General features: G+C 40.1%; 1 protein-coding gene across 11 annotated transcripts in view; it reads left to right on the forward strand.

The window, feature by feature from the left end:
- ZBTB8OS (zinc finger and BTB domain containing 8 opposite strand) overlaps nt 1-6,629 on the forward strand; it is a 305,810-nt gene extending 299,181 nt beyond the window's left edge. For 6 of the 11 annotated variants that reach the window (XM_055573798.1, XM_055573803.1, XM_055573802.1 and 3 more), the window contains 6 exons: nt 1,039-1,063; nt 1,334-1,455; nt 1,669-1,751; nt 2,983-3,035; nt 4,482-4,518; nt 5,981-6,629. In XM_055573798.1, the coding sequence (XP_055429773.1) occupies nt 1,039-1,063; nt 1,334-1,455; nt 1,669-1,751; nt 2,983-3,035; nt 4,482-4,518; nt 5,981-6,067 (407 nt within the window). In that variant the 3' untranslated portion in view covers nt 6,068-6,629. Of the gene's footprint in view, nt 1-1,038; nt 1,064-1,295; nt 1,456-1,668; nt 1,752-2,982; nt 3,036-4,481; nt 4,519-5,558; nt 5,937-5,980 lie in introns of those variants that run through there. The other 5 variants (XM_055573804.1, XM_055573805.1, XR_008712213.1 and 2 more) reach the window with 4 other exon arrangements.
- The last annotated feature ends 6,124 nt before the right edge of the window (nt 6,630-12,753 follow it).

A 12,753-nucleotide genomic window follows, 5' to 3' on the forward strand; every position in this document is an offset into this window, starting at 1 on the left:
GAACTGTGGTGTTGGAGAAGACTCTTGAGAGTCCCTTGGACTGCAAGGAGATCCAACCAGTCCATCCTAAAGGAGATCAGTCCTGGGTGTTCATTGGTAGAACTGATGCTGAAGCTGAAACTCGAATACTTTGGCCACCTGATGCGAAGAGTTGACTCATTTGAAAAGACCCTGATGCTGAGAAAGATTGAGGGCAGGAGGAGAAGGGGATGACAGAGGATGAGATGGTTGGATGGTATCACGGACTCAGTGGACATGGGTTCGAGTAAACTCTGGGAGTTGGTGATAGACAGGGAGGCCTGGCATGCTGCGGTTCATGGGGTCGCAAAGAATTGGACACGACTGAGCAACTGAACTGAACTGAAAGAGTCAGACATGACTGAGCGATAACACACACACAAGTAGATATTAGGAAAGATACTGATTTGTTTTGTTGGGGAATGTAACTAATAGCAGGAAATGGCATTTGTTTATTGAAAAACTATGATGTATTAGTGAAGTAGGAAATGGCAACCCACTCCAGTATTCTTGTCTGGAAAATTCCATGGACAGAGGAGCCTGGTGGGCTACAGTCCATGGGATTGCAGAGTCTAACATGACTGGGCACTTTTTAGATCACCTAGAAGACTGCAGGGCATGTGGGATCTTAGTTCCTCAACCAGAGATTGAACCTGTGTGTAGAGGCCTAATAACTACTGGACTGCCAGGGAATTCTCATCATTCATTTAAATATAAATCTTGGCTTTAAAAGAAATATCCCTTTATCATCAATATGCTAATGTTATGTAACTATTCTATTACTTAATATTAGTTCATTCATTTAATATTAATTGAATAATAACTAAAGGCTTAGAAATTTTTTAAAATAAACCTTAACAATGACAACTTTTGTGTAAATGGTTAGTGAAAGGTGGATGGTCAACCTACATTTTCTTGTTCTTCAAGAATGATATTCTTAATAATAATCTAGAGTCATTTTCTTGTGATTTGCCAGTCAAGTCTAGTTACTTATTACTGTTTTTTTCCTCTCTCCCTCAGATTTGGATCATACAGCTGATGTCCAGTGAGTAGAGCTAGAGTTTATGCCTTTGAAATCATGTGCTTAACACAGGAAGACTGATCTTTTAATCTTGCAAGTCCCTAGTTTTAATTTTTCTCCTCTGTTTTGGTTTCTTTAGAACATGAAAATGATGGTTCAAAAGCACCTGGTTTCAGTGTCATTAAATTGATTGAGGCCTTTGCTTTTGCATTTACAGTGTTGATTTTACTTTGCTGTCGAGTTTTCTGTCTTGCAGTGAATCATATTACACGAGGCACGAATGCATTTCTTTAGGTTACATGCTTGGGGAGACACTCTGGAGGAAGCTTTTGAACAATGTGCAATGGCCATGTTTGGTTACATGACAGATACTGGGACTGTGGAGCCCCTGCAAACAATAGAAGTAGAAACCCAAGGTAATCAATTTGTTCACAAGGAAGAAATTGTTATACAGGGATTCAGATGCTATATAATTTCAGTATACACTTACAGGAGATACAACAAAGTTGATTGTGAGCTTGTTCTTTCAAGGAGCGTAAGAAATTTATTACACTGTATAATTCCAACAAGTTTTCAGAGATGAGAATTATTAAACACCGTTCTTTATGGTTCTTTCTGACCCTGTGTAGGCGATGACTTACAATCTCTTCTGTTTCACTTTCTGGATGAGTGGCTTTATAAATTCAGTGCTGATGAATTCTTCATACCCCGGGTAAGCAAGTTTTTCTTTTTTACTGAACAAATGCATTTTGAGTCCATATTTTAGAGTAAAACTAGTGATTTAAAACAGAACATTCTATTTAAAATAGAATATATGATGTAAAATGAAACCATTCAGATATGTAAGATGACGTGCAGAAATTATGGTGACCATAGGCTCTTCTTGGTTAACCTGAGTTTGCCTATGTACGTGCGTCTTGTATTTAGATCTCATATACTCGTCACTCACTGTATCTTGAGTCAGAAGAATGCACATACTCTCTTCTCTGTTGGCATGTTTTATGTCTCTCAAGTTTGAGCTTTTTAAATGTTCGTCCATAAGTTCCTCTTGTCCCATTTGATATTTAGCAGGTCTGCTGTGTTGTTATTGTTGTTTAGTTGTTCAGTGGTGTCTGACTTTTTTCTCAAAACAGTAACCTGCCAGGCTCTTCTGTCCATGGGATTTCCCAGGCAAGAATACTGAGTGTGTTGCCATTTCCTTTTTCAGGGGATCTTCCTGACCCAGGGATCAAACCTGTCTCCTGCATTGCAGGCTAATCTTTACCCCTGAGCCATTGGTGCTTTTAGGGAATTCCCTGGCGGTCCACTGGTTAGGACTCTGTACTCTCACTGCTGATGGCCCTGAGATCCTGCAAGCTGTGCAGTACAGCCAGAAGAAGAATAAAATAGTGCTTTTGGTTTCCTTAATGTGGAAAAGGAAAAGCCAAAGGGAGGTTACTTTTTGCCATCAGCCTCCAGAAGGGAACACCTCTCCAACCTTATTGTTTCTAACACACCTGGCCTTACTTGCGCCATAATTCCTCCATTCACTCCCCTACCAGCTCCACTATATATATTCTTCTAACTGGGTCATTTGTCCTACAGAATTCAAGAGCATATATTATATAAAAATAGGCGGAGAGTTTTATCACCTCTAAATACATAAAGCTGAAAAAAAAAACCCAGAATGATTGAAATCCTAGGTCATCCTCCACTACATATCTTACAGGAAAATTCTCGTGACTTATACTTTAAATTGTACATTTTCAATAATACCTCCCTTGAATGGGTAAGAAAAAGCCTTATTTTCTTAAAATACATAGTTTGTTGTTAACATTTTGATTTTCTTTGCTTCAAAGAAGTTGTATGCTATTATCTTGGAAAAGTGATAACCTTGACATGTTTTAATAGATGGTCTATTATGAACTTCTATTAAAATTAAAAGAACACTTTTTCTTCTTTAGGAAGTCAAAGTACTTAATATCGACCAAAGAAATTTCAAAATACGGTCAATTGGGTAAGTTTTGAAAACCTTTTAAGTTACAGGTCATGTAAAATGTTAAGTTACAGTCTTCAGTGTACTCAGTGAGCAGGAAGACAAACAGAAACATTAAATCAGGAGACCAGTTGCATCCCTATAGGGCTTTGCAGGTTAAGCTTGGTGAGCCACCTAGGAGCAAGGGTTCACCTCAGCTTTGGAGGACCAGAAACTTGTCAGAACATAGGTGATTTGGATTGGTAAACAGAATTCCCAATTTGTGATTTTCAACACAAAAAAATATATCACTGATGGATGGCGCGGATATTTGCGTACAACCTAGCTTGGTGATGAGAAATGCTGATGTAGCCTTTCTTATAGATCCTCACACCTAGACTCCATTCAAACCAGTTCCTTCTATTAACAAGTTATACTTTTCCTTCCTGAGTTTGCAAACGCTTGATTAGGGCACTTTGATTGGATTTCGTGTTTTCCAAGTTTCTTTGGTTATCTAATGATATCTTTTAGGTTACTTTTATATAAAACTTAGCTTTTCCATTTTATGTTGAATTTTTACATCTCTTTTGTAAAGTGAGATCTTTTATTATCTCCTACTCCCGCCCTTTTTTTTTAATGAATAAGAAAACAGAGTTGTCCAAGGGTAATTAGCTGATAAATAGTTGAACAGAGTTTTAAAACTGTGCTCTTTCTGGTACTGCTACTGCTTTTACTACTGTGAACTTCAGCTACTTTAGTGTTGAAGGGAGAGAGGATACTCATCTCAAGTTCTAGGAGCATGAGTACCCTTCTAGGGCCTACCAGGTACATACCATGGCCATTTTTTGAGAAGTCATAAAATACAAACTTAAGTTCAAATCGTATTATGGAATCTTGTATTTTGCCTTTATGGTGCTCAGACCTGCTTTCTACAATGGAAGATATTTAACCAGTTCTATAGCCCTGAGTACAGTGAAAATTTTGAACATGTTCCTCTATTATGAACCAGTATTCATTAAACAATGTTATTGAGAATCTACCTATGTACACTGTACTATGACATTATCAACCTTGTTGAAAGGGAGATCGTACAAGTTCAGTAGCTATATCTGCTGACCATCAAACTGAAATTTATAGCTCCTTTCTCCCTCATCCCTTTGTGCTTTCTAGTATCTTACGTGTGTGTGCTCAGTTGTGCCCGATTCTTTGTGATCCCATGGTCCGCAGCCTGCCAGGCTCCTCTATCCATGGAATTTTCCATGTAAAATTCCTGGGATAGGTTGCCATTTTGTCCTGCAGGGATCTTCCTGACCCAGGGATCGAACCACATCTCCTGCATCACCTGCATTAGCAGCTGGTTTCTTTAACACTGAGCCACCTGGGAAGTGTATCTTAACCACATTTATAAGGCTTATCTTAAAACGTAGAAAGAGAGAATAAATGTTGAATCCTGGAAATCTTAATCACGTTTTACTCCTTCTTCTCAAGGTGGGGAGAAGAATTCTCATTGTCCAAGCACCCTCAGGTATGTTTTAAAATCCAGCCATTTAAAAATATTTTATTTGACCTTACCATAAAAAAGTCAGTGTATGTTAGAGTTAACTTACTAGTTCTCATAAGTTGGTATAAACTCCTAAATTTTTCCCAGACTGATATGACCTGTATGGACATGTTATGTAAAAACCCTGCAATTTCTGATTTGGAAGATTAGGAGTCTGCCTCAGGCTATAGGGTCAGGTTTGTTACAGAGTGTTTCGGGGCTGAAGAGTCGCTTTCCCTTTTTGAGCTTTCATATCTTTCCCTGTAATGAAGATGTTGGATTGGATGTTCTCTAAACATCCAATGTTTTGGATACTAGAAAGCCTAAGAAAAAGGAGTTCTCTTTTGTGCTTCTCCAGATCCAGTATTTGCCAGTGTATTTGGCTTCACTGTGTACTAGTCAAATCTGTTTGAATAGGGGTAGGCCATTTTTTTCCTAATGTTTTCTGCTTTGTGGACTGATAACGATAGAAGAGCAACTACTCTACTCATATATAGCACTAAACAGCCATGGACAACACCTAAATGAATGAATGTGAATGTGTTCCAGTAAAGTGTTTTTTTTCACTCCCCTCCCCCGACTACCATTTAGAAATGTAAAAGTTATTCTTACAATTGGGGCTTACATTTATGTGTGGAGCTATACAAAAATAGGTGGGAGGCCAATTTGACCTTTAATTTGTAGTTTACTGACCCCTGTGTTTAGGCCAAGAAGACTTAAATTCTTTGGAGTTGACTGAGAAATCATGTAGTAGCTTCCAGCAGCTGCAGTAGCGTTTCTTCAGTGTAATAAAATGAAGCTTCGTGAGAGAGCCTCGGGGCAGAGGAACTTAAGAAGAATAGAAACCAGTAGAGAAAAAAAAAAAACAAAACAAAGAAACCAGTAGAGGTGGAGCATGTGGATTGAAAACAAGTTATTTTTATAATATAAATTACAGTAGCATTTTCTTTTGAATATATTATGTTTGAGATGCCTATTAGATATCTAAATAGAGATATTGGATAACAGTAGGCATTTGTCTGTAGGATGGCTGCTATTCAGAGAACGGAATAGGCTGAGTTCCCAGGGCCCAGGCTAAACAGTACAGAAGAGGAAGCCTTAAGAAGGAGCCCTGACCCACACAGTGAGAGAGCTTCGTGTTCTTGGAGTCAACCCATTTGGTAAATGTAAAGGCTGGTGCCCAGAGGGGTCAGACAGCCTCTGGTCCAGGTGCAAACAAGCCAGGACTATAGAGTGCTCCATCTCCTAAGTCTAGGCCAGTGCTTTTTCCTGTGCACATTTGTCTCTCATTTTTACTGCTTCAGTGGATAATACTATACTCGTTTGATAACTGATTGTTTCATATGAGTTTTTCAGAATAACATTAAAAGTTTGACTTTCTGCCAATTGTTACTAGAGTTAATGGTTCTGATTTCAGTGTCTTTTTTTTCTTTAACCCCAACTTTAGGGAACTGAAGTCAAAGCAATAACATACTCAGCAATGCAGGTCTATAATGAAGAGAAGCCAGAAGTTTTTGTGATCATTGACATTTAAGATACCAAAAAAAAAAAAAAGAGATTCCTATGAAGAACTGTTTTTTTCTCTTCCTTTTGACAAGATACCATGATATAAACTCTACATGGAGAATTTATATATGGAGTTTTGCAGAACAGAAATTTTTGACTTAAAGTGTGACTTTCAGAAATGGAAAATCAAGATACAGCCTTGGTCTTTGTTACCCAAACAGTCAAATTTTAAATAAGTCTCTAAGTGGCAAGCATGGCTCCTCCTTCATTGATTCCCCTTTGTAGCACAGGTGCTTTACACCTTTCCAACGGAATGCAAGTCCTCCAGCCTGGTCCCGAGAATGATCATTGACGTAAGAGCAGCCCGAGAGACTCTGAAGCCCCTGTACTCTTACTGACTGCACCTTGGAGAAAACGTAATTTGAGAAATCCTACAGCCAGTATTTTGCTTTTCTTCCAAAGTGGTTAACACATATATTTTCTATATGTACATTAAAAGAGGTTGTGTTTTGGATTGCTATGGGACAGAGCCCAATCCTGTACTCCAGTTGGTTTTCTTAGATGAAATAATTATATTTGAACAATTGGAAGGCTTTTCTAGAAACAGTCCTGATTTACTTTTACTTTTTTTTTTTTTAGCACTGATATACTGACACTTTTTCCCGTAAGATAAAACCTGATTCATATACAAATGGGCCTTTCTTTCTAACATACAATTTTATATTAAAGCCAGTATATTTATACAGTTAGAGAAAAGGAGAATTTTTTAAAGTTTCTTTGGTTTTTAAAAATTACCTAAGCTCTTCATTTCTAAGAAGACAAGAGGCCAGGAAAACAACTTTAAAATGATCTGAACTTTTCGAAGTAGATAACTTTGAAAAAATCAAACTGCTTTCATTTGACTTGCAATATTATTCCATTCTCTGTTCACAGATTGAGGTATTCTTCCTTGCAAAGTTGCTATTTATTCACATGTTAGTGAGAAAAGATTACCACTGGGTGGTGTCAAATATCATTACAGTGTGCTGAACTTGATCTAAAAGAAGATGGTCTGTGAGCTTTCTAAGTGTTCTGTCTGAGCACCATCTTATTTTTCTCCGGGGATTTAGCACAAAGACAAGGGCAAGAGCCTATGGTTTGGATAGTTAGCTTTTCAAGGATCACTGAGGTAGCACTCCTTCACCTTTCTTAGTCTCAGGCACATTTTGTATGTTTATTGATTGATTGGCCTCACCAAGCGGCTTTCCGGATCTTAGTTCATTCTAGCTCAAGTCACTTTTCCACGCTGCCTCCCTAACTACTCAAGGTTCAGGGGTCTTTGAATTTAAGCCTCTCTACTTAGCTTTAAAGATTTAGGCTTCCCAGTTGGCTCAGTGGTAAAAAAAAAAAAAAAAAGGTTGCCTGCCACTGCAGGTGAAGCAGGAAATTTGGGTTTGATCCCTGGGTCAGGAAGATCCCCTGGAGAAGGAAATGGCAACCCACTCCAATATTCTTGCCTGGGAAATCCCAGAGGAGTCTGGCGGGCTACAGTCAATGAGGTCACAAAAGAGTCGGACACGACTTAGCGACTAAACAACAGCAACGAAAGATTTGCAGGCTTATTCAGTTTCACTTGTTTGATGTTCACTAGTCTAGATGACACATAATACACGTTATGACTCAGTGGTCAGTGGACTGAGTCTCTTAGAGCGCTGTCACTTTTAGCAGAGACCGCAGATGAGCTGCTTGAGCACGTCCGTAAGAACGCTAGAACTGCAGGTCACAAGCTTCGATTCCTAGCCTTTGCTCTCCTGCTTGACCGTGAGCCCGTTTCCTCATCTATGTATGAAAGGTGTGCATTAGTGATTCCTCCGTTTCTTTCCAATTTTAAATGTCTGTGATCTAGTAATATATTTTAAACAACTGAGCTGAGGAAGAGAAGATACCTGGAACAGCTGGAACAGTAGTTTAGCCTGAAAGGTCCAAATCACGCCATCTAGGTCTGCTACTGGTCAGACAGCCATTGTCATGGTACAGCGGTGTGTAACGTGATGGCGGCGACTTCAGGAAAGCAACGGTAGTGATGTGATGACTTTTTCTCACTGATGCCTTGGCTAAGTGGTTGCATGTGCCTACAACCACTCCTGTCAGTTCTCTTTCCACCTTGCTGTTACCACGTGGGCTCTGGCAAAGGATGTTCAAGAAGAAAAGGTGGGAAAATAGTTTATACCCTCCTGGAAGTTGGGGAAGTGCCCCTTGGAGACTAGAATTCTGCCCCTTTCTGCAGTCTGAGCTTCAGAAGGTTTGGGAAATTCCAGACAGACTGAGAATTGAGTTTCTTCATCTAAAAAATCAGGAAGTTGGAAAAGATACTCTCTGAAAGCTCCTTCCAGAATAAACTTACTCAGCACTTAGTGACTGTAGTAATTGACCAGTTATTAATATTTCCCATATAATACACTCTGTTTTGTTACCTGTGAAATGAACAAATAGTTAATGTTGAATTCTGGACATGCAAGGAAGTCCTCTTAGGACTTTCTGTTGGCCCTCTTAGGGCCAACTTATTTATTTTGTCATAAACACATATCCAGGTCCCTCTGTACAAAACATTTTTCCAGATGGTTTTCCAGATGGTTTCCCATTTGTCCTTTTCAGCAATTCTATATGTAGTACAGTTGCCTATACTTTACAAATAAGGAGATTAGTGACACCTACAACCCCCTGGCTAGTAGCGGCAGACTGGGGACTGCAGACACTATGCATTATCATTATACAATATCCTTTAATATATAACAAATCACATTTGTGTTCTATGCTTGTGATCCAGGTGATAGCCCTGTGAAGTTAGTACAATAACTTTTACTTCTCACATTTTACATATAAGGAGACACTTCACACTTGGGCGATGTTTGTAAGGTGGAACTCAAAAATAGATGATAGACAATGGCTGTCTCATTTTCTTTGAAACGTACTCTAAAAGTTCAAAAACCAACGTTATTTAGTAAAAATATTTTGACAGTAGAAATCTAATATCAGAACAAGTCAGTAAAAAATAGTGGCTTTATATTATTTTTTTTCCCACTGCCAAATAAATACACCACTGTGTGTTCTATCCCTGGCTCTGGAAGATCCCCTGGAGAAGGGCATGGCAACCACTCCAGTATTCTTGCCTGGAGAGTCCCATGGACAGAGGAGCCTGGTGGGATTACATTCTGTGGGGTTGCAGAGTTGGACACAAATGAAGCGACCTAGCACACATGTATGTTTTTTAAACTACATCCAAATATAAGCTTGAACATTAGAGTCATGAATTCACATCCTAACCCTGTCACTTGCTAGCTGTATGACTTTGGGAAATTTCTCGAACCTCTCTGAGGCTCAGTTTAACTCTGAAATGGAGATAATGACCACTCATGGACCAGGTGCCCCCAGCTTTGCTGCCATAGTGAAGAATCCTGTTTTGTGGACTTCCCTGGTAGTCCAGTGGTTAAGAATCCACTTACCAATGAAGGGGACACAGGTTCAATCTCTGGTCTGGGAAGATTTCACATGCTGTGGGCCAGCTACGCCCATGAGCCACAACTAGTGAAGCCTGACCACTCTAGAGCCTGTGCTCCACAACAAGAGAAGCCACCGCAATGAGAAGCCCACGAACGGCAACTAGAGAGTAGCCCCCCTTACCACAACCAGAGAAAATTCTGCTCAGCAGCGAAGACCCAGCACAGCCAAAAATAAATATTTTTTTAAAAGAATCTTATTCTGTAAAAGAAGAGAAGGGGAGTCATTTTGGAATTATACTTGGAGCTCTGGAATTTAAACACTGCTGTGGTAACATTTTTATTTTGAGGATTTTGGGAGTGCAGTGGTTAACAGCACAAACTGGAGCCAAATCACAGGGGTGGAAGTGCTGTTTCCTCCACTCACTGTCTAACTTGGGGCACGTTGGTGAACCTCTGTGTGCTTTAATTTCCAAACTGTAACTGGTGAAGGGTTGTTGAGAGAATTGAATGTATACACATAAAGAAGAACTGACTCTTTTGAAAAGACCCTGATGCTGGGAAAGATTGAAGGCGGGAAGAGAAGGGGACGACAGGATGAGATGGTTGGATGGCATCACCGACTCAATGGACATGAGTTTGAGTCAACCCCGGGAGTTGGTGATGGACAGGGAGGCCTGGCGTGCTGCTGTTCATGGGGTCGCAAAGAGTCGGACACGACTGAGCGACTGAACTGAACTGAACTGATAAATATAAAGCTCAAGACTGCCTGACATAGTAATGCTAAGTGAGGGCTAGTACTATTACTGGGACAAGCTTAAATGCTAACAGCCCCCTTACTTTTTCATCTTAATTTTTTTGGAAGTCCAGAACAGAAAAAAAATCAGTGCTTGGTTAGGGGGTGTGACCAGCCTAAGGACAACTCTGGCAGCCAGTGCCATTCCAGTCTGTTAATTCAGAACGGAAAACAAAGCCACTCCCTTCTGTCTTTCCTCCTGCCTTCTCTCTTCCGCTTTTTAGTTTTCTTTCTTCCATATCTGAGTTGAGCTGTTTTCAAAAGCTGTGCCTGTCCCTTTAAGCCAAGCTAGGGTGCCTTCTACAGGACTCCCTTCCATTGATTGTCCCTTCCTGATTTCCTTGCAGTTTCCAGTATTAACCCTTCAAGGGCTGTGTCACAATGAGAAGAAAGATGAATCGATTACAGGGTATCTTCCTTTTCTTTTTTATGGATGTTCCCAAGGGCCTGCCCAGTGTTAGAACCAGTGCAGCCTATCCACCAAAGTTCATAACACACAACTCATCAGTTCCTACCTTTGAATTCTTGTCCAGATTCTTTTTCTCTTTGTTTTTATACACTTTTAAGATACTCACATACCATACAATTCATCCATTAAACCCAATTCAGTGGCTTTTAGTATAGTCACAGTTGTGCAGCCCTCACCATGATCAACTTTAGCACGTTTTCCCCCTAAAAAGAAAGTTGCTACCTTTTAAGCAGTAACCCCCCAGATCAGCCCTCCAAGTCCTAGGCAATCACCAAGTAATCTACTTTCTGTTCTGCAAATCTGTCTAACCTGTTGCCCAGATTCTTACCTGCCAATCTTGTCCTTTTTTAAAAAAATATAATTGGAAATTCACCTCTTAGAAGCTATTTGGACTCACCCCACCTGTTTGATCACCACTCTTTGAGTCCTCTTATTTCCAGTGAAATACTTGAAAGTGGCTCAGTCGTGTCTGACTCTTTGCAATCTCATGGGCTATGAGTCCATGGAATTCTCCAGGCCAGAATACTGGTGTGAGTAGCCTTTTTCTTCTCCAGGAGATCTTCCCAACCCAGGTCTCCCACATTAGTGGGAGATTCTTTACAAACTGATCCACAAGGGAAGCCCAAGAATACTGGAGTGGGTGGTCTATCCCTTCTCCAACAGATCTTCCCAACCCAGGAATTGAACCCGGGTCTCCTGCATTGCAGGTGGATTCACCACCAACTGAGCTACCAGGGAAGCCCAGTGAAATCCTCAGACATTTTAAACTATGAATACAAACTTCATAAAGTTCCTTAAGTCAGTTAATATATGTAGTAGTCAACTCTCTTTTCATGTTGCAAGCACCTTAAGAAGCAAGAGAACTGGCTTCTGTTTTTTCGTACCTTCCGGCTTTTAATGGTCTGTTTAGTGATGATTCCAGTTCTTCCTGATTCCAAAGCCATTGGTGATATGCTTCTTAGGGAGAGATCTTTAGTGTGTTTTCATATCCACATTCCAAGTTCTTGTTTCTATCAGCAGTGCCCTTATCCCCCCACAGCTCACACTGGCATTGACTTGAACTCCTCTTACATTTCCGTCCCCTGTGCTCAACTATTTGCTAGTTTTCCTTAGTTATAGGTCATTTCTCTTGTCCTTCCCTTGTGTTTCCTAATTGGATGTTCTTTCCATTATTTAAAGTATAGTTTCAAAGTCATCTTTTTTTTTTTCTTTCAAATATAGCAGTGTTATTTTGCATGTTGGCATTAAAGACCATTTTTGTTATCTATGTTTGTTTTTAAGTAAAAACAAAATTAATAAATGTGATACTCTTCCCACCTAAATTCTTTGTCTGAATTCCACCTAGGAATCTGAGAGCTTGGAGGAGACAGCAGATGGTAGATACTGAGACATTGGTTGAATAAATGGATGTACCTCTGGCACTTGGCACTTTCTACCACACACCATCATTGACCATATATCTATATATCTGGAATGTAAAGTTCCTCCAGGACTTTCCCTTGCATGTGACAGGGGTTCCCAAAGTCATTATAAATGCCTCATTTTCCAACATGTGGATATTTATATCTATGGCTTCCCAGGTAGCTCAGTGGTAAAGAATCCACCTGCAAATGCAGGAGAAGCTGGTTTGTTCCCCGGGTCAGGACGATCTCCTGGAGAAAGAAATGGCAACCCACTCCAGTACCCTTGCCTGGAAAATTCCATGGACAGAGGAGCCTGGTGGGCTACAGTCCATGGGGTGGCAAAGGGTCAGACACGACTGAGTGACCAAGTACACACACACAGTTACCTAAAGGTAGGACTCAAGGCCTCTGCTTCCAGTTTCCTTCTTGAAACATCCTAACTTTCCAAACTTGGCCAAGACTTTTCAGCACTCTAGGCCTCAGTTTCTTCATCTACCATATTAACCTACCTCCCCTGGCCGTCAGGCTAAAACATTTGTTTTTTCTCTTAAAGAGTTATGACCCCACCTC

The sequence above is a fragment of the Bubalus kerabau genome, chromosome 3 (genome assembly GCF_029407905.1).
Source record: "Bubalus kerabau isolate K-KA32 ecotype Philippines breed swamp buffalo chromosome 3, PCC_UOA_SB_1v2, whole genome shotgun sequence".
NCBI lineage: Eukaryota > Metazoa > Chordata > Mammalia > Artiodactyla > Bovidae > Bubalus > Bubalus kerabau.